This window comes from Oncorhynchus gorbuscha, linkage group LG08, assembly GCF_021184085.1.
Source record: "Oncorhynchus gorbuscha isolate QuinsamMale2020 ecotype Even-year linkage group LG08, OgorEven_v1.0, whole genome shotgun sequence".
Lineage (NCBI taxonomy): Eukaryota > Metazoa > Chordata > Actinopteri > Salmoniformes > Salmonidae > Oncorhynchus > Oncorhynchus gorbuscha.
This window is the reverse complement of record NC_060180.1, coordinates 27906932-27926852: the sequence shown is the minus strand read 5'-3', so window position 1 is coordinate 27926852 and position 19921 is coordinate 27906932. Positions and strand designations below refer to the sequence as shown.

At 42.9% G+C, this 19921-nt stretch overlaps 1 protein-coding gene across 2 annotated transcripts in view; it reads right to left on the bottom strand.

Moving 5' to 3' along the window:
• Window positions 1-2098: 2098 nt before the first annotated feature.
• The window catches only part of ret (ret proto-oncogene receptor tyrosine kinase), a 31332-nt gene continuing 13509 nt past the window's right edge, over window positions 2099-19921 (bottom strand). Inside the window, exons 2-20 of one of the 2 annotated variants that reach the window (XM_046359017.1) lie at window positions 16779-17015; window positions 16031-16318; window positions 15274-15512; window positions 14982-15177; window positions 14580-14779; window positions 14003-14291; window positions 11928-12059; window positions 11618-11728; window positions 11367-11480; window positions 10908-11164; window positions 10601-10748; window positions 9573-9680; window positions 9001-9218; window positions 5947-6069; window positions 5714-5784; window positions 5158-5295; window positions 4811-4910; window positions 4098-4245; window positions 2099-2955 (exon numbers count right to left, since the gene is read on the bottom strand). In XM_046359017.1, the coding sequence (XP_046214973.1) occupies window positions 2798-2955; window positions 4098-4245; window positions 4811-4910; window positions 5158-5295; window positions 5714-5784; window positions 5947-6069; window positions 9001-9218; window positions 9573-9680; window positions 10601-10748; window positions 10908-11164; window positions 11367-11480; window positions 11618-11728; window positions 11928-12059; window positions 14003-14291; window positions 14580-14779; window positions 14982-15177; window positions 15274-15512; window positions 16031-16318; window positions 16779-17015 (3275 nt within the window). In that variant the 3' untranslated portion in view covers window positions 2099-2797. Of the gene's footprint in view, window positions 4246-4810; window positions 4911-5157; window positions 5296-5713; window positions 5785-5946; window positions 6070-9000; window positions 9219-9572; window positions 9681-10600; window positions 10749-10907; window positions 11165-11366; window positions 11481-11617; window positions 11729-11927; window positions 12060-14002; window positions 14292-14579; window positions 14780-14981; window positions 15178-15273; window positions 15513-16030; window positions 16319-16778; window positions 17016-19921 lie in introns of both variants that reach the window. The other variant, XM_046359018.1, reaches the window with a different exon arrangement.

Below are 19921 nucleotides of genomic sequence, written 5' to 3'. Positions count from 1 at the left end.
TCATAAAGCAGGTCTTGTCTGCTACGTGACATAAAGGACTGGAGACTCATCAACACTGCACATGAATCAGAGCAAATAACTACTTCTGTCTGGCTTGACTTCCTCCACCCACTGCAAGGCCAACAGTATGGCCATCAGCTCCGCCATATATACAGCCAGATGATCTGTAACACGTTTTCTGACTTCCACTCCACATTCCTGCACGACAAATGCTGACCCAGTACGTCCTGTCCTTGGATCTTTTGATCCATCTGTGTAAATGGCCACAAAATCCTGATACACAGTATCCAGACTTCTCTTAAACAAATCAGATGGATGAACACCCTCCCTATCTTAGAGACTACTATTCTGTAGTCTCTACAACACTTCTAGATCAACTACTGGAGGTAGGAGGGGCCGTGGTGGATTTACAGGAATAGCTACCGTTGGACAAAACTCCCTTCCATATAGTCCTATCTCCTTCGCCTGGGTATTACCCCACCCACCCAAAGCTTGTGTTCTGTCTTCGCTCATGTTCACAGCATGCCTCTAAAATCCCTTTCGTAAGATGAGACAACCCATGTCCCTGTAGGTTGACCCAATAATTAATTGCCAGCTGCTGTCTCCTAATCTGCAATGGCATATACCAGCATCTCCAACTGTAGAGCAGCCACTGGAGAGGTCCGAAAAGCCCCACTACATATTCTGAGCCCTTGTATGACACCTAGCCTTTCCAATGACGTTCGGGCTGCCGAACCATACGCTTTACTGCCATAGTCTATTACAGATCGGATCAATGCAACATACATGGTCCTCAATGAGGAACGCCCAGCCCCCCCACTCCTTCCCGGTCAGACAGCGCATCACATTTAGCACCTTCTTACACTTTCCCACCACTTTATCAATGTGTTCTGACCAGGTCAGTCAAGTGTCAAAATATACCCCAAGGAACCTGAAGGACCCCACCATCTCCAAGTTTCTCCCATATAACCTCAATCATACCTCATCTCCCACCTTCCTCCTGGTAGAGAACTCTGTCTGAGTTTTCTCTACAGAGAACCTGAATCCCACATTAATTCCCACCACTCTACCTCATCAATTGCTTCCTGTACCTTCCTGACTATGTATGGCTTCTGTTCCATAAGGCCCCATCATCTGCAAATATCGACCTCCCAGTATCTGGCTGTACCTGAGAGTAAACATTATTGGTCTCCTTGTTCACCTGAGTCTTCCTGACCTCTGCTTATAAGCAGAGCACTGGGTCCATAGTTCCCCTTCCCTTCCTGAACCCACTCTGATGTGGCGATACTAGCCCCCTGCTCTCTAGGAAGTGCGTTACCCTCTCCGTAATCATACGTTCCATAATCTTACATACATGTGATTTTAAAGCTATTGGCCGATAGCTTGTTGGCCTCGTTGGGTCCTTCCCTGGCTTCCGGATTGGTACCACTGCCTCCTTCCAGCTGCCTGGTAGTTTCCCCTCCTCCCACACTGTGTTGTACAACACCAATACCTTATCCAGTGCCTCATCACTAAGATGGTCCAACATAACATAGCACACCTTATCTTTCCCAGGTGAAGTTAACCCAGCCTTACCTATTGCCCTTTTCCACCTCTGCTATGGTAAATGGTGCATTCAACACATCATTTACATCCTCCCTCTTATCCAGCACTCCAGCATGCTCCTCTCTCACGAACCGATGCTATAACCTCTAGTACTGGGCAGCAAGTTCAGTATTTCAGGTCATGTTATTCTATAGACAATGGCTAAATGACTAAATAACAAGCCAATATCCTTTATTAAATGCTTGTCATTCTGACAGGGCAAATCAAGGAGTTCAATATGGCACATGAACCATTTTTTCATAACCATGGTTTAGGTATTCGGATGTTGACATGGAAAGTTAATGTTCATGTTAGACTCGTCTTGAATTTAGACTTCCCTCCCTGCCCTCCTCCAATGGAAACTGAAGCTGCATCAAACCCGGGGGGGTCATGTTTTCTGACTGCTTCAGATAAATAAGGTTTTATTCACAACGTAAGCGTCCATTATTTTTTACATTATCACATCTGATGAAAGAAAGAGAGAAGAGGGAGCCTAGCATATAAATAGATCGCACACATTTGAACTTTTTATTGATTGCAACATAATCACGTAATGATAAAACAACAATTGATAACACTCATTTGTTTTCAGAAATCCTAGCTAACTGTTGCACAAAGATTGCCATTTACGAGGAATCAAATGGTGAGCTGCAGCTTTGACACCGAACATGCCCTACATTCTATTAAAGTGGAAAGACAAAAGTGGCTTTTACATTTCAAAGAACATGATCATATGAAGTAGAAACTTTGCCGTTTTTCTGGATGAACTCAGTGTCCACTCTTTGTCCATCTTAACCTCACAGGTCTACCATTATAGGACAGGTGACGGTAAAGAAGTCCCCTTTAATTTCTGGTCTGGAAACAACATCTTCACAGTCGTACACTACTAATTGGAGGCTATCGTAGAAGCGGCACAGGCACTTGAAAGACATTAACATTGACATACAACCTGGTACACGGTCATGCAATGATACTTGGCCGACATGACTTTGAGGTAATGATTAACATACCGAAGAGCTGCTTGAAACACGGTCTATGTAATTCCAGCCATTTTTCAGCAAATGCACTTTTGAAATCCCCCAGTTTTAACTTGGAATACCCCCGTGCAACAGAAATGAAAGGGCACCAACTTTAGATTGTATATGTACAGTTTTATATAAATATACACATCTACCCCATTAGGAATCTTCATTTTCGACAATGGTTTTTGCTTTTAACTATCAATCTTGTCCACAATTTTTGCGGGTGAAGGCAAAGCCATCCAGTTTGCATAAACGCTATCATTGGCATATCTTGTAAAGACTGGGTTAGTGGCATCAAGTCTGTTGAGCAGTACGGGGCTCTTCTCAGGCCAGTTCGGGTATGACATGCCTAAAAACGAGAACATATCATTTTTCTGCACCGTGTAAAGAAAAAGAGTGCAGACAGTAAAGGCTCCCTCAAATTTAGGACAGAATGCATTTTTCAGAGGTGAATTATAGACGGTTGTTTGACAAAGGACCATGAGAAGGCTATACATTTAGAATCCTATGCAGAAATCACTTCACAGACAATAATGGTGTCCATGGTTCCTGTATAGTTTAACCGAGAAAATATACTGGATTGATTAAATAAGATTCAAAAGACAAAATAGCAACAATTATCGTTACATTATTGGTAATGTATGTCATGACCTCTAAATGTTATCCTTGGCTCACGCACCATTGATAACTGATGTCCACATAAAGCAGATACAAGAATTGTGTCACTGTAACAGGACACCATGGTCACCAAGTCACTGTTTGTTCATGGTAACTAAGTCACTGTTTGTTCATGGTAACTAAGTCACTGGCAGCCATCTTATTGCTAAATACTTTTATGAACTATCAACTGGAAGTGCTTAGGATCTATAGGATTTGTTTGGGAATTTCTTATGAAAATACTTTTACAAAGTATTGTTTATCAATGTTAGCCAAAAGTTGATTTCAAAAGACTTACTGTACGCTTACATTATGCTTAATAGGTAACCTATATACACACAAACAATTCAGACAACTTAAGACAGTCTGGAATCCAAATGTAATAGATAATGATTGATTCAGCAAGGCCCTGTTTCAAATGTTAAACTGTTTTTGAACAGTATTTTCCAAATTAATCAAAAATTGCGGGTGTTGGAATGTGTTTTGAAAATGTTTATGTCGTCCAAAACGTACGTTTCCGAATATAAAATCAATACGTAGGATTGAATGTGGATTACAATATGTCATATAAGGGAATTATGGAGATGTTTACTATTTACAAATGTGTCAATATTTTGGTCAAGTTGAATGTACATCAGAAGCAGGTCCAAATAGTGATCATCAGACACAAGATTCTCCTTTCCCACTGACTCTCATTTCCTAAGAAATGGGAGACGTCTTCATGAAGCATGCCTAGATCACAGTCACACACTACAGGAAGCCAATCACAGCATGTCAAAAACAGAGCTTATGTGTTCTGTCACTAAAATCGAGTAAATGCATGGGAAATTCTACCATAGAGCTTGTTTTCAATCCATGTGGAGGGAATGGTTCGAGGGAGAGGGGCATTATTGCTGTCCACTAGGGGTGTGTCCTCTTCGGAGAGGGCGTCGTCGTACAGTAGGGCGTCGGCTGGCGTAGACGCTGCCAGGTCCAGGTAATCCTGATAACAGGAGAGGAACACCTGATTAGGCTAATCACTAACGACAGGAAGGTGGAGCATACTGCTAATGCTGTCATAATACAGTCATATGCATACAGCCATGCAGTTATGACCTAACTTAACCTCCCATATGGTTAAGATTGTAGCTAACTGGCAATAAGAGATCCAATGACAAACATCTGATAGGAAACCGAATATATTAGAGCAATACATTTCCTACTTTTGTGTGAGATAAAAAAGTATTAAAAGTACTCTGTTTCAAATCCTAAACATATGAATCATATTTTTTCACTGTATTTGGCATCCTAAAAATGGCACTATATTTGGCCTCTTTACCTCAACACAAGACCAACTGCTATCTTTTGTAATTATACGTTTTGCAAATGTTGCCCAGGGCCATATTTTGGGGATGGTCACCTAACATTGGTTATACTTATTGCTGGACACGAGACTGGCCATTTGCGGTTTACTCCATTTATGACGTTGCGTACTGTAACTACCAGTGAGCAGTGTAACGACCGCATTAGACAGAGAAAGAGTGTTGGTTGTTTTTGCTTGATCCTACCCGGTTTTTCACCATCATCTTCTCCAGCTCTTTGCTGATGTCTATGAATATGGGCCTTTTGTTTGACTCCTGTTTCCAGCATCGAAGCATCAGATTATACCTGCAGAAACACATTCATACAACACTTAATGGTCAGAAGCAACAACACGTAACACACGATTCACCGTGAAAAGAAACGAACGGGATGGTTCACCTGCAATTTACAATAGATCATTAGAATGAATAAGTGTGGGTTTGCTGCCGGCTTGTCATGTCATGGATGTCATCACCATCACAGTGTAATAGAGTAACCGTGAGTTTTACTGTGGTTACAATGACGCTGGGGTAAAGTAAAGTGGCACACGTACATTTCCTCAGTACAGTTTTCTGGTTTCTCCATCCTGTAGCCAGTCTTGAGGAGGTTAAAGAGGCGTTCAGGGGCGATGCCTGGGTACGGGTTTCCACCCAGTGTCACAATCTCCCACAACAGCACACCAAAGGACCAGCTGGCAGGAGGCAGAGGACACCACATTAATAGCACCACAGTCTAATGCATGGGTGAAACAGTGACTGTTTGCTGTATAGTTAATCCGAGGCGGTAGGTAGCCTAGCGATTAAGGGGATTGGGCCAGTAACCGAAAGGTAGCTGGTTCAAGTCACTGAGCTGGCAAGGTGGATAAATCTTCCACTCTGCCGTTGAGCAAGGCAATTAACCCCCAACAACTGCTCCCTGGGTGCCAATGACGTTAATTAAGGCAGCCCCCAGCACCTGTCTGATTCAGAGGGTTTGGGTTAAATGTGGAAGACACATTTCGGTCGAATGCATTCAGTTGTGCAATTTAGTATATTTTTTGATCATGCAAATATTGTTGGTTATGGATATGTATCACAGGTGTTTTAAGTTGTTTTGCGCAAGGTACTCACACGTCACTTTGTGTTGTGTAAATGTGATCAAACAAGGATTCTATTGCCATCCATTTCACTGGGATTCGACCCTGAAAAGAGAGGCAAAAGAATAAGAGAATGGACATTGTGATCTCAGTTCTGTGAAAGACATCCTTACTACAATCGATAACAAACTAATTGACAATTTCAGAAAACAATCAAATTTAGTCATTTTTAAAAGTACTTGGGTATTTGACATTTGGGTTCCCTACCTTGCTCCTCTTCACATATGAGTCTTCCTCATACACGTCCCGGGACAAACCAAAGTCAGAAATCTTCATTTTACGGCCCTCCGCAACTAGGACATTTCTTGCAGCAAGGTCCCTGTGAACAAGCTATTGGAGGACAAAAGTCAATTCAAGCTCCGTCCTTTACAAAATACGGAGTCACATTGACATTGAGCTAGGTTTATAATGGGATTCATACATACAGTGGGTTCCAAAAATGTTGGTAGCCTTGATGAATTGACCAAAAATATAAGTTAAAAAAAAAATACTGAGCAATTTATATGCTCCAAAAAATGTGAAATGTATGTTACTTTATACTAATGCAATTGATTAGAGAAAGGGATTTTGTTTAAACAAGTTATATTTATTTTATCTTTAGCATGTTTTGGCATTAGAGTTAGGAGAACAATAACCAGAACTTTACCCAGAACAAACCCAAAACAGGAAGATCAGAATGCCATGAACCAAGAGGTTAAATTCAAATCCCAGGTGAATAATAATGACTGTATAAATGAAAATGCACAATGTAATCATGTACAGTACCAGTCAAAAGTTTGGACACACCTACTCATTCCATGGTTTTTCTTCTTTTAAACTATTTTCTACATTGTACTTTCAGATTTCGTTATCAACAAACGCGGCGAAAAGTACAGTAAATGTGAAATGCACATCAAATCAACAGTGTAATGTTTGGATTAAGTCTTGTGTTAAGTGAACTGCTGTGTCCTCAACTTTGGTCTAATCATTTTTCCACAATCTCCAAACTGTTCCCTTTCAATTGCTACTATGCTTATGCATTTCATAGAAACATTCAAATGTAACCATATCCATATTAACCTATTCCTACTAGTGTAAAGGGTTAAAGGAATGGGCTCTTTGAAACAGTCACATCACTGGAATATTCCTATGAAAACATTAGTTAATGACCTAAATGAGACTCTTAAGGGAACGTTCTCTAAAGTTGTATGAACATTTGTTGTTAACTGGGAAGATTCTTATCAATAAAATCAAACCAAATGTAATATTTGGTCCCATATTACTGGCACGCATTGAGTACATCAAGCAGTTTGTTTTAGTTGTGTTTGATTATTTTGTGTCCAATAGAGATTCATGGTAAATCATGTATTGTGTCATTTTGGAGTCACTTTTTATTGTAAATAAGAATCAAATGTTTCTGAACACTTCTACATAAATGTGGATACTACCATGATTACAGATAATCCTAAATGAATCGTGAATAATGATGAGTGAGAAAGTTACAGAGGCACAAAGAGCACACCCCCCCAAGACATGCTAATCTCCCTTGAAATTGGTAATGGTGAGAGGAGTATAATTTTGTTTGATTTTATAGATCAAAATATTTAGGGATGCCAATAATTTTGACACCTATAATTTTGAGATAAACAATTATTACTTGTAAAAAAAAATCTCTTTCTCTAAACAATTGTATTAGTATAAATATTTAAGTTTTTAGAGCATACAATATAGTTTAGTATTTGTATTATTTACTTTATACAGTCTGTATCACGGAGGCGCTCCGCACTGCTAAAGCTAACTCTCTCTCCTCTGCTCTCATCCTTCTAGATCTATCGGCTGCCTTCGATACTGTGAACCATCAGATCCTCCTCTCCACCCTCTCCGAGTTGGGCATCTCCGGCGCGGCTCATGCTTGGATTGCGTCCTACCTGACAGGTCGCTCCTACCAGGTGGCGTGGCGAGAATCTGTCTCCTCACCACACGCTCTCACCACTGGTGTCCCCCAGGGCTCTGTTCTAGGCCCTCTCCTATTCTCGCTATACACCAAGTCACTTGGCTCTGTCATAACCTCACATGGTCTCTCCTATCATTGCTATGCAGACGACACACAACTAATCTTCTCCTTTCCCCCTTCTGACGACCAGGTGGCGAATCGCATCTCTGCATGTCTGGCAGACATATCAGTGTGGATGACGGATCACCACCTCAAGCTGAACCTCGGCAAGACGGAGCTGCTCTTCCTCCCGGGGAAGGACTGCCCGTTCCATGATCTCGCCATCACGGTTGACAACTCCATTGTGTCCTCCTCCCAGAGCGCTAAGAACCTTGGTGTGATCCTGGACAACACCCTGTCGTTCTCAACCAACATCAAGGCGGTGGCCCGTTCCTGTAGGTTCATGCTCTACAACATCCGCAGAGTACGACCCTGCCTCACACAGGAAGCGGCGCAGGTCCTAATCCAGGCACTTGTCATCTCCCGTCTGGATTACTGCAACTCGCTGTTGGCTGGGCTCCCTGCCTGTGCCATTAAACCCCTTCAACTCATCCAGAACGCCGCAGCCCGTCTGGTGTTCAACCTTCTCTCACGTCACCCCGCTCCTCCGTTCTCTCCACTGGCTTCCAGTTGAAGCTCGCATCCGCTACAAGACCATGGTGCTTGCCTACGGAGCTGTGAGGGGAACGGCACCTCAGTACCTCCAGGCTCTGATCAGGCCCTACACCCAAACAAGGGCACTGCGTTCATCCACCTCTGGCCTGCTCGCCTCCCTACCACTGAGGAAGTACAGCTCCCGCTCAGCCCAGTCAAAACTGTTCGCTGCTCTGGCCCCCCCAATGGTGGAACAAACTCCCTCACGACGCCAGGACAGCGGAGTCAATCACCACCTTCCGGAGACACCTGAAACCCCACCTCTTTAAGGAATACCTAGGATAGGATAAGTATTCCCTCTTCCCCCCCCCCCCCTTTAAGATTTAGATGCACTATTGTAAAGTGACTGTTCCACTGGATGTCATAAGGTGAATGCACCAATTTGTAAGTCGCTCTGGATAAGAGCGTCTGCTAAATAACTTAAATGTAAATGTAATGTCTTTTTGTCTCAAAGTATTTATCAAGGGTGCCAATCATTTTGAAGGTAAGGTATACTAAAGGAAAATCCTTACTTCCACTTCAGTCAAATTTTCACTGAGTCATGCAATGGGAGACTGAGAGAAATTTGACTTAAGTAGAAGTTAAGATTTGGCACATGGTGAATATTTTGAAAGCGGTAATTGCTAGACAGGCACCTTCATTTCAGCCAGGTACTGCATGCCCCTGGAGATCTGCCAGGTGAAAGAGATCAGGTCGCCCATGGTGAGTGCCCTCTCATCTGGATTCTCCAGGTAACTCGAGTTGCGGTTGGCATCGTTGCCTGACATGTAGCTGGGTCCCACCTTTCGGCTCTCACGCAGGAAGTTGCGCAGTGACCCATATTTGGCATATTCTACAATCAGATACATTGGACCTAGACGGAAAGATACAACATTTCAGAACACACACTTAGGCTTACAGTATCTGGCAGGATTGAATTAAATATGCATCACATATACCAGGTATAACACCGGAAGGTTAAGCATTGCAAGGACATCATGTTTTCATTAATATGATCAAGTGGGTCCACAATTTATTGTACCACAATCTCGTGATGACTTTGAGCATCATTTGGTCAGACAGGGTATCTGAGGCACCGCTACCATAAAGGACAAGATCTGAAGACAAGATTCTCATGTATCACACACCTCCATTGTTGACGGTACAGTCAATCAACAATATTGATACCCTCAAACGGTGCTCAGAGTGGATCGGTATGAAGCCTTACCATCCTGGCTGCAGGCTCCATACATCTTGATGACGTGTGGATGGTTGACTTGCTTCAGTAAGGTGAATTCTGACAGGAGGTCCCGCAGTTCACTATGTGAGGCGTGGTCTGTTGCAAAAATAAAAGAGAGATTCATGAAATACTTTCATAAAATACATCACCTTATAGGCCTGCCTAGGTGGCCACACTGACGAGGGTGGTATTTAATAAACTTGCGGGATTGAATAATCTTGGATATCTTATATTCAGAGTTTGTGTAGCCAAAGTGATCTGTTTTAGGTCTTATTCAGGAATCAGGACTGACAAACTGTACCATATGGATGGGCAAGGGCGCAACTTTCACTGGGGATTTTTTTTTTTTACAACTTTATTTAACTAGGCAAGTCAGTTAAGAACAAATTCTTATTTTCAATGACGGCCTAGGAACAGTGGGTTAACTGCCTGTTCAGGGGCAGAATGACAGATTTGTCCCTTGTCAGCTCGGGGGTTTGAACTTGCAACCTTCCGGTTACTAGTCCAACGCTCTAACCACTAGGCTACCCTGTCTTCCCCACATTCTGAAATTGCAATTATGCCCCCCCCCCCAGTTGTATCATTGGAATGTGATACAAAACAAGGCAACTGTGTGCTTTAGGACCATGCAGACACCTCCGAGATGTTGGGTAGGCTGTTTGGAGTGTTTCTCATACCGGATAAAAAAATATATAAATAATAATCATGCCCCCCCCACTTCTAAAACCAAAGTTGCACCTCTGTGAATGGGCTTTCATGAAAATGAATTGCGAGCTGACACTGTATACTATAGGCTACCATTCTACCTTGCAAGGATAAGAGGGGGCATTTCATTTTGTCTCACCTAGGGTAGCAGAACTGCCTGCACCTTATATCTATCATGGGCTGGCCAAAAGTCACATCATAAAAATCTACTTCCACTGTATATTCAGTGTACAGACACCTAGGGACTCGCTCACTACATGAGTCTTACAATAACTGTTCCTATTGTCTGCTCCTTGTCCGGTTAGCATTACCTTTAAGCATTTTCACAGCTACTGTGGTGTAACCAGCCTTTCCTTTCAGCCGGAATGCAGTCGCCTTGACAACCTTCCCAAACTCCCCTTCTCCTAACGTTTTGCCCAGCACCAGGTTTTTGCGTGGAAATTCCCATTTGGGATCCTCCTGTTAAAACAATTAAGCAACACATTTAAAAAAAAAAAAAAACATCTCTATTAATACAACATATATTTGCAGGTCTCATGATCATTCAAAAGGCAATTTAGTATAGCTTGGTTTGCAAAATTCCGGAAACTTTCCAAACATTTTAAGGAAAGGCCTTACAGGTATTTTGAAGGTGTCAATGGCTACTTGGTTCTCCATGGAGTCCAACGAGCCACGGCGCATGTTGTTAGCGGAGTAGCTGATTGGGTAGGATTGTGCGGGCCGCCGGAAGGTCATCTCAGCTGAGGTGATGGGCGGCTTGGGGGAGTTCTTGTGGTAACGATGGATGAAGTAGGAGGACAGGAGAATGGAGACGATGAAGGAGAGCAGCACGGCAGTGGCAATGATGGTCTTGCAGACCTCGTCACACATGGCCTCTGCATCAGACAGGGTAGAGGAGACACTGAACAAAAAACACGATGGAAACCACGGGCAAAATGTAATTTCACCTTTGATTGACATACAGTATCATATCTTTAAACATCTCCATTTGGAATGCTGTTTCGTTACCTATGGGGGGGGAGGAGTATATGGGTCAATACACGTAGAACAAAAAGGATTTGAAATGATACAACTCACCCTCTATATCATCCTTCTCACAGAAGCATTTTTCAGAGTAGCAGTAGCAGGTTCCATGGCCAGCTCTAATGCCAGACATGATGCCCTTCTCATGACCACCTATGACGGGTTCAACTGAGAGACACAAACACATGTAAATCTATTGAATTCAACAATTAAAAAAAAACTCTTGAAATACCATCAAAAAAATAAAGAACATCAATAAGGTAGCCAAATATAAATGGCCGTAAAAGATTTAGGACATTTCTCACTTGTACAATCCTGAGGACATATTGATGCGTCTTTGCTTTCAACTGCATCACAAAAGCCATCAGGGCACGTGCGGAGGTCAGGGGAGCAGGTGGAATAACTTTCTGATATTCCTGAAAGATAAAGGAAAAATATAATAGCATCATTTCCTGTTTCCATTAAATATGTTTCCATTAAATATGTGGCATATAGGGCTTGCACTGAAGAAGAATTTGTCTGTAACCGAGAATAGGACCTTCCAGCTGGATTACCAGGTCAATGACAGGTAATCTGGTCAATGACAGGTAATCTGGTCAATGACAGCGTGGGTACCTTTTGCAGAGCCCTGTCTCCATTGGCACCTCCCTGTGGTTGCCCCCAGGCCTCTGATGGTCACACAATCCCCACGCTGTCTTCCCTTTGCACAGGAGAGGAACTGCTGGTCCTCTAGGCCCTGCTTATCAACTACACAACACAAACTTTATGAAGACAAAACACATGTTCACGGTATGCTTCGCTATTATGCAATTGTCAAGCAAGATCACAAGAGTCTTGGACACGGACAAAGATATGGACAGAGTCTTGGACACGGACAAAGCTATGGATAGAGTCTTGGACACGGACAAAGCTATGGATAGAGTCTTGGACACGGACACAGCTATGGATAGAGTCTTGGACACGGACAAAGCTATGGATAGAGTCTTGGACACGGACAAAGCTATGGATAGAGTCTTGGACACGGACAAAGCTATGGATAGAGTCTTGGACACGGACAAAGCTATGGATAGTCTTGGACACGGACAAAGCTATGGATAGAGTCTTGGACACGGACAAAGCTATGGATAGAGTCTTGGACACGGACACAGCTATGGATAGAGTCTTGGACACGGACACAGCTATGGATAGAGTCTTGGACACGGACAAAGCTATGGATAGAGTCTTGGACACGGACAAAGCTATGGATAGAGTCTTGGACATGGACAAAGCTATGGATAGAGTCTTGGACACGGACAAAGCTATGGATAGAGTCTTGGACACGGACACAGCTATGGATAGAGTCTTGGACACGGACAAAGCTATGGATAGAGTCTTGGACACGGACAAAGCTATGGATAGAGTCTTGGACACGGACAAAGCTATGGATAGAGTCTTGGACACGGACAAAGCTAGGGATAGACTCTTGGACACGGACACAGCTATGGATAGAGTCTTGGACACAGACAAAGCTATGGATAGAGTCTTGGACACGGACAAAGCTATGGATAGAGTCTTGGACAAGGACAAAGCTATGGATAGAGTCTTGGACACGGACAAAGCTATGGATAGAGTCTTGGACACGGACACAGCTATGGATAGAGTCTTGGACACGGACAAAGCTATGGATAGAGTCTTGGACACGGACAAAGCTATGGATAGAGTCTTGGACACGGACAAAGCTATGGATAGAGTCTTGGACATGGACAAAGCTATGGATAGAGTCTTGGACACGGACACAGCTATGGATAGAATCTTGGACACGGACAAAGCTATGGATAGAGTCCTGGACACGGACAAAGCTATGGATAGAGTCTTGGACATGGACAAAGCTATGGATAGAGTCTTGGACACGGACACAGCTATGGATAGAGTCTTGGACACGGACAAAGCTATGGATAGTCTTGGACACGGACAAAGCTATGGATAGAGTCTTGGACACGGACACAGCTATGGATAGAGTCTTGGACACGGACAAAGCTATGGATAGAGTCTTGGACACGGACAAAGCTATGGATAGAGTCTTGGACATGGAAAAAGCTATGGACAGAGTCTTGGACACGGACAAAGCTATGGATAGAGTCTTGGACACGGACACAGCTATGGATAGAGTCTTGGACACGGACAAAGCTATGGATAGAGTCTTGGACATGGAAAAAGCTATGGACAGAGTCTTGGACACGGACAAAGCTATGGATAGAGTCTTGGACACGGACACAGCTATGGATAGAGTCTTGGACATGGACACAGCTATGGATAGAGTCTTGGACACGGACAAAGCTATGGATAGAGTCTTGGACACGGACACAGCTATGGATAGAGTCTTGGACACGGAGAAAGCTATGGATAGAGTCTTGAACATGGACAAAGCTATGGACAGAGTCTTGAACATGGACAAAGCTATGGACAGAGTCTTGGACATGGACAAAGCTATGGATAGAGTCTTGGACATGGATAGAGTTAACATAATTTGACAGGTCTCTACTACACTAGTCCTAAGGTCTCTAACAATGAGGCATGAGCCTTGCAAAATAACTGAACTGATGACTTCCAAATATGAATGCCATACACCCCATTCATTGGTAATCACTGTGTCCAAATCAGCATCAGTCTGGAGTATTGCTGGGAATGAACTTATTATCTCATGTACTTACTATCGCTATCGAGCACAACGAGGATCTGAGTGCTAGCCTGCAGCAGATTCTGTTGCTCTTGAGCAATAACCACATACTGCAGGTCCTGGCACTCTGGCCTGCGAAGCGCCTCTGTGTCGTTTACATATAGCAACCCCACCATGTCCTTGAGGCTCTGTGCAATGCTAATCGCAGCGTAGCATGACTGTACGTCGTCGGACACATTCCCTGTCTTCTCTGCTACTACTAGCCGGTATGTGACATTGATGCCCTGGAACTTCAGGCTGTTGTCCACACAAATCCTACCGACCTGAAATGAGAAGGAACACGAATCATACAGGGAAAATGCTACAGTTCTAATCAGATTGACACATGATCTTACATTTAGCCTTCTGGGGGGGGGAAAATAAGTCCCCGATGAGCTATCCTCTGACATATAACCCAAGTAACCTCACAGACTGCTTTAATGGCATTTCATCACATCAATCTTGAACAGTGGAATACTATTATCTTAAAATAGTGGTCTGCTTCATAAGGATTTCATAAGCAGTATCCCTCTTCTCAAGCAAAGAGGGCTGTATGTGAACTCTATAGGTACCTGGGAGTAGACATTAGCTCTACGTGTTAGTGCGAAGAGGTATGTCACATTGGTGAAGAGAATGGGGACAGGTAAGATGGTGATATTGTAGTGCAGCATCACAGTTCCCTCTGGACCGGGGTATGTAGTGTCATTGACCAGGTAATCCAGCTGGAAGGTCCTATTCTCCGTTACAGACAAATTCTTCTTCAGTGCAAGCCCTACATGCCACACAAAGGGTAGAAGGGGGGGGCTGTTTATTTAATGAATCGATCAAAAGATTTAGTAGACGTTTGTCACATTAACAGGCTGGTTTCCCAGACACATATTAAGGCTAGTCCTGGACTGAAAAGCGACAAGGCTCACACAGTGTCTGGGAAACCAGTCTTTAGAGGGATTGTGCAACTCAACTGGACTACTCACGGAACTCATGAACAGTGCCTCGGACGTTGCCAAAAATGGCCTTCTCTTCTTTGAAAGAGTATTCTATGGTGAACATTTCATTTATCCATGAGTCATTGGTCATCATATTTCCGACGAATCTATTCTGACTCTGGGATTTGGGATACCTGGGTGTTGTGTCTCTATCATAGACAACCAAGTTGCCAAAAGAACTTCCCTGAGAAACACACAAGAACACACGAACAACAGTGGTATCAGTGATACATGTATAGCAATACATCGATATACATCCTTGGTAGTAAAGTAAAGTCACCTGCTTGCGATCAAATTCCAGCACCACGTCCTCTGTGTCTGGTCCACTGACATACGGCGCGTTGTCGTCCTCGTCGTAGACGTTGATATGCAGTGTAACAAAAAAGGTGTCCACCATTGTGTCAGTCTGCACTGTGCAGATCAGCATGGGACTGTATGTCTCGCTCTCCTCCCGGTCCAACGGAGCAGTCACTACCAACTCAGTGGTGTTTTCATTCACAGCGAATGGGGCCGGAACATCTAGAGCCAAACCGGAAACCGTGAAGAGGAGATGTAAACATATCATGTTAGTCTCATGTTGCCAGACTTTGCAGTTTCCTATTCACCCAGCTACTGGAACAGCAATGAGAAAGAAAATTGAGAGAAAAAAAAGATTGAAGTTAATATCGTGCATTCTATAAGAGTGGGAACGTGGGGTAGACGTTGTTAATGTTGTAAATGACTATTATTGCTGGAAACGGCTGATTTTGAATGGAATGTCTACGTAGGTGTACAGAGGCCCATAATCAGCAACCATCACTCCTGTGTTCCAATGGCACGTTGTGTTAGCTAATCAAAGTTAATCATTTTAAAAGGCTAATTGATATTAGAAAACCCTTTTGCAATTATGTTAGCACAGCTGTAAACTGTTAAAGAAGCAATAAAACTGCGGGGGGGGGGTGTCATATGCCAGTGTAGAGACCTGCAAAGTATTTGATGTTTCTCATAATATGATGCACAGAGACAGTGTGGGTGAAGGCAAGTGTAGCAAGCCTCACCGGATTCTACACTGTAGGAGATGGTGTAGTTGGGGCAGACGTTAAGCCTGGTGAGCTGTCTGAGCTGGCGGAGGGCCCCGGGGAACCTGTTCTCCTTGATGTGGGAGCTCAGGTCTTTATCAGGGAAGCACAGTTTCTTCAGCTCTGGTCTGGTCTGGCCACACGGTGGCGCCGTGTCATTGATGAAGGTCAGGCTGACTTGTACGGTGGGGTGGCCGAGGCCACAGAGGAACTTTTTCAACGGTCTGGTCGCAGCAATGACACTCAGCGGCAGCTTCCAAAACTTATCTGATCAGCAAGAGAACCAAAATAGTAACACAATGCCCCATTTAAATCTCCCACAGTGCATTTATTTCTTGATGACTGGGCACTTTCTGGGCTTCTATGCAATTCAATTACTGTCCTGGGCTCCAGTTTCCCAAAAGCATCTTAAATGCTAAGTTCATCGTTATGGTCAGAACCAGATTCTGAAAGCAGATCCCTGAACATGATGTATCACCTTGAAGCTCAATGCGTATTAGTACGCACAAAGCGTGAAAGCTGAGCAAACTTGAATAACTTCCCCTCACACATTTTACAATGTTAAATATAACTGTATGTTTGAAATACACTGGAGTGTTCTGTTCAATGGACAATTGGAAATTGCTATATCAAAGTAAATAGATTGAACGGTCAACTTCACAACATATTCCATAAACAATGGGAAAACAATGCGGGCGCACAACCTTCTGTCTCCTATTAAACTCACATGCAGAGTCAAAGTCGCTCCACTCCAGGGTCTTATTCATGGAGAGTATCCCTGTGGTCTCGTCCAGGTGGAACCACGGGGCATAGGTTGGAGGCCTCAGGTAGCACAGGTAGAAGTGGGGCCGTTGAGAGTCGCTCTCCACCATGGCGTGGACCTGGAGCACGGGTGTCCCTGCAGACTGCCCGACGTACACAGTCTCCTTGTACTGATTCTGGGGGAAGTAGAGCCCAACTGAGCCTGCAAAAAGAAGAGAAAGGCCATGTGTTAGGAATGGAGGTAGTTGGAGGTTCGGCGCGCAGGTAGACAGCACACTTCCACATCCCATCTCTAGGGGGCAGCAACAACTGGGGCAGGTGCTGAGAGGTCTTGACGGGGTCTTTCTGTGTTTGTTTGAATACATTTTTGTTATGGCTTTACTTGTTGTTTTTGTCACCAACAACTGAACATTTATGAACTGCTTTGGCTGGACAACTACAGAGTCACGACAGAGCTCATCCTGGACCCAGGTGAGTACACTTACTTCCTAGGCACATGCATGTTAGCTTTCTCCTACTTTCACGTTAAATGCAGACATGTTATAGAGTCGAGATCAGCTAGACAGGCCAAGAACCCCTAGACATAGCGAGAAGACTATTTTTTCATGGTTGGCTAGCTGCTTTCGTATCACATGGAATCACCAAACCACCCAGATACTATTTACATACCTGGGAATGTAGTCTGAATAAGCACAATGCACTCTGAAATATCAAGACACAGTCTTTGACATTCCCAGTACTGTAGCAAGTAACTGAGATGCTGTTCGATTGAAGAGAGAAAAAAGTAAGCACTGTTGCCAAAAACAGACAGGGAGATTCGTTGCCAAAATGCAGCCAAGACCTGTAACTGAACAGTTTTGTTTTTGTCAGGATAATGTTTCATTTTAGTTGGGTTGAATTATAGGTACCACGATTCGTGATGTCATATGCTTATTGTAATATGCTACTGCTAACACATGCATGTCACCTCTAAAATGATTGGCACCCTTGGTAATAATAAGCAAAAAAGACTGTAGAAAATAAACAATTGAAATACTGAGCTATATTGTATGCTCCAAACAAAATATGTATACTAATACAATTGCTCAAAGAAAGAGATTTAATTTAACAAGTAATACAAACTATTATCAAAAAGATAGGTGTCAAAATTGAGGCAGAGAGAAACATTTGCTGCTCATCGCGTGCTACTCGTTACATTTTGCCATGAAGTCGAGAGAAAATGTTGCAGTTTTAAAACTAAATTCATGCTATTCTACACATTTTGCCATTGCATATACTATCTGAAAGGGCCCCAACCCCCAAAATATAGGAAAAAACTTTTGTGTAATTTTGTGTGATTATTTCTTGGGGGGTTGGAGGCCCCAGGGCACTTGACCTGCATGCTTGTTTGGTAACCCGGCCCTGAAAATGAGGTAACACGCATATAAAATCCATTTGTCATCCATCCATCACTAATGTAAAGAAACAAATGGTGGAATGGAAAAATCCAAGGGCCACAGTGAGAGAATTGGTGGCATCTTGGGTTTAACAAGTCTCCAAATCTACAATTAGATGCCGCCTCCATGCCAACAGGCTCTTTGGAGGGTTTACCATAAAAAAATATATTTTATTGTGAACAACTAACACATGTAAATGCCTGGAGTTTGCTAAATGGCATTGGCACTTGAACTGGAACCTGGTGCTATGGTCAGATGAGATGAAAAATAGAGGTCTTTGGCCAAGCAAACCAGTATTGGCAACAAAAGAAGGATGCATATGCAGAAATAACCTTGTAACTACTTTAGAATATGCTGGTGGATCTATGATGTTCTGGGGCTGTTTGGCTGCCGCTGGTCCTCGGGCCCTTGCTATGTTCAACGTCATCATGAACTCCACCAACTACCAGGACAATTTAAGCAAAAGAAAATGGTTGCCTCTGCCATTAGGATGAAACTTGAAAAGTGGATCTTCCAGCAAGACAATGACCCCAAGCACACAACAAAATCCACAAAGAAATTCTAAATTGACCACAAAATGTACATTTTGCAATGGAAATGTCTCCGGACTTGAACCCCATTGACAGCCTGGCCGCAAAATCCACATGCAACATAGTAAACGTTCATTTTTTCCCCTCCAATTTGTATTATATATTATGTTTTGTATGGTTACATAGGACAGTAGGTTACTTAAGACAAAAACAAAAGTAGGGAGATTGGTCAGGGAGGATGGTTGAGCGTAAAACGCGAACATCTAGCAACCCAAAGTTTGCGTGTTTGAATCACATAATAGACAACTTTAGTATTGTAGCTCATTTGCAACTATTAGGTTTCAACTTGACTTGAAAGTTGCTATTAGCTAAAATGTTAAAGCTGTCTTTATACTTACCTTTTTACATGATTTTCCTCGAAAGAACAACTAGTGGATTTTGAATGCGTCTCCCCTATTTAAAGAGTTGGTCCTCCTGCTCTTCAGTCTGCGAGAGACATTCTGAGGGCAGGTTCATGTCTCCCTTCCTCTGTACATATTTTTTATTTTTATGACAGACACAAAAGTGTCTTTTGAAAACGGCTTCATATATTCCAAAGTCGTTAGAGAATGTGACTATGTATATATTTATGTGGCCGTTAATGTATATAAAGCCTATTTCGGCAAGTTAACCAAGTGTTTGATGGCTTAGCTAGCCATGTCAATGACGAGCTAACTATCACTGTCAGCCAGTGCACTGTAATGTAACGCTAGCCATTGCTAGCAAGTGACTTATTTGTAATCCAAGAATTCTTTAACAAAATATGAATAAGTGAATGTTTACTTTCTTACCATCTTAAAAGGTTTTTATGAAAAGCGTTGTACTTGTACTCTTGTACTTCTTAAATAAAGGTTAAAAAAAATCTAAATTAAATACTCTGTATATATGGATTGATGTCACTTCACATTGCTATTGCTTCTATCTAAAATATATAATGTGTTCTATCCAACCACTGAACGTGTGGCTGTGACCATCCTGTCAATGCCTGTCAGTAAGGGGTCCTTCATGCTCTGGGCATGACTAACTCAAGTGAACGAAATGAGTCGAAAGATTCATTCTCTTGACTGAAAGAGTCGAAAAGATCAGAAAAGACATGAACTTCC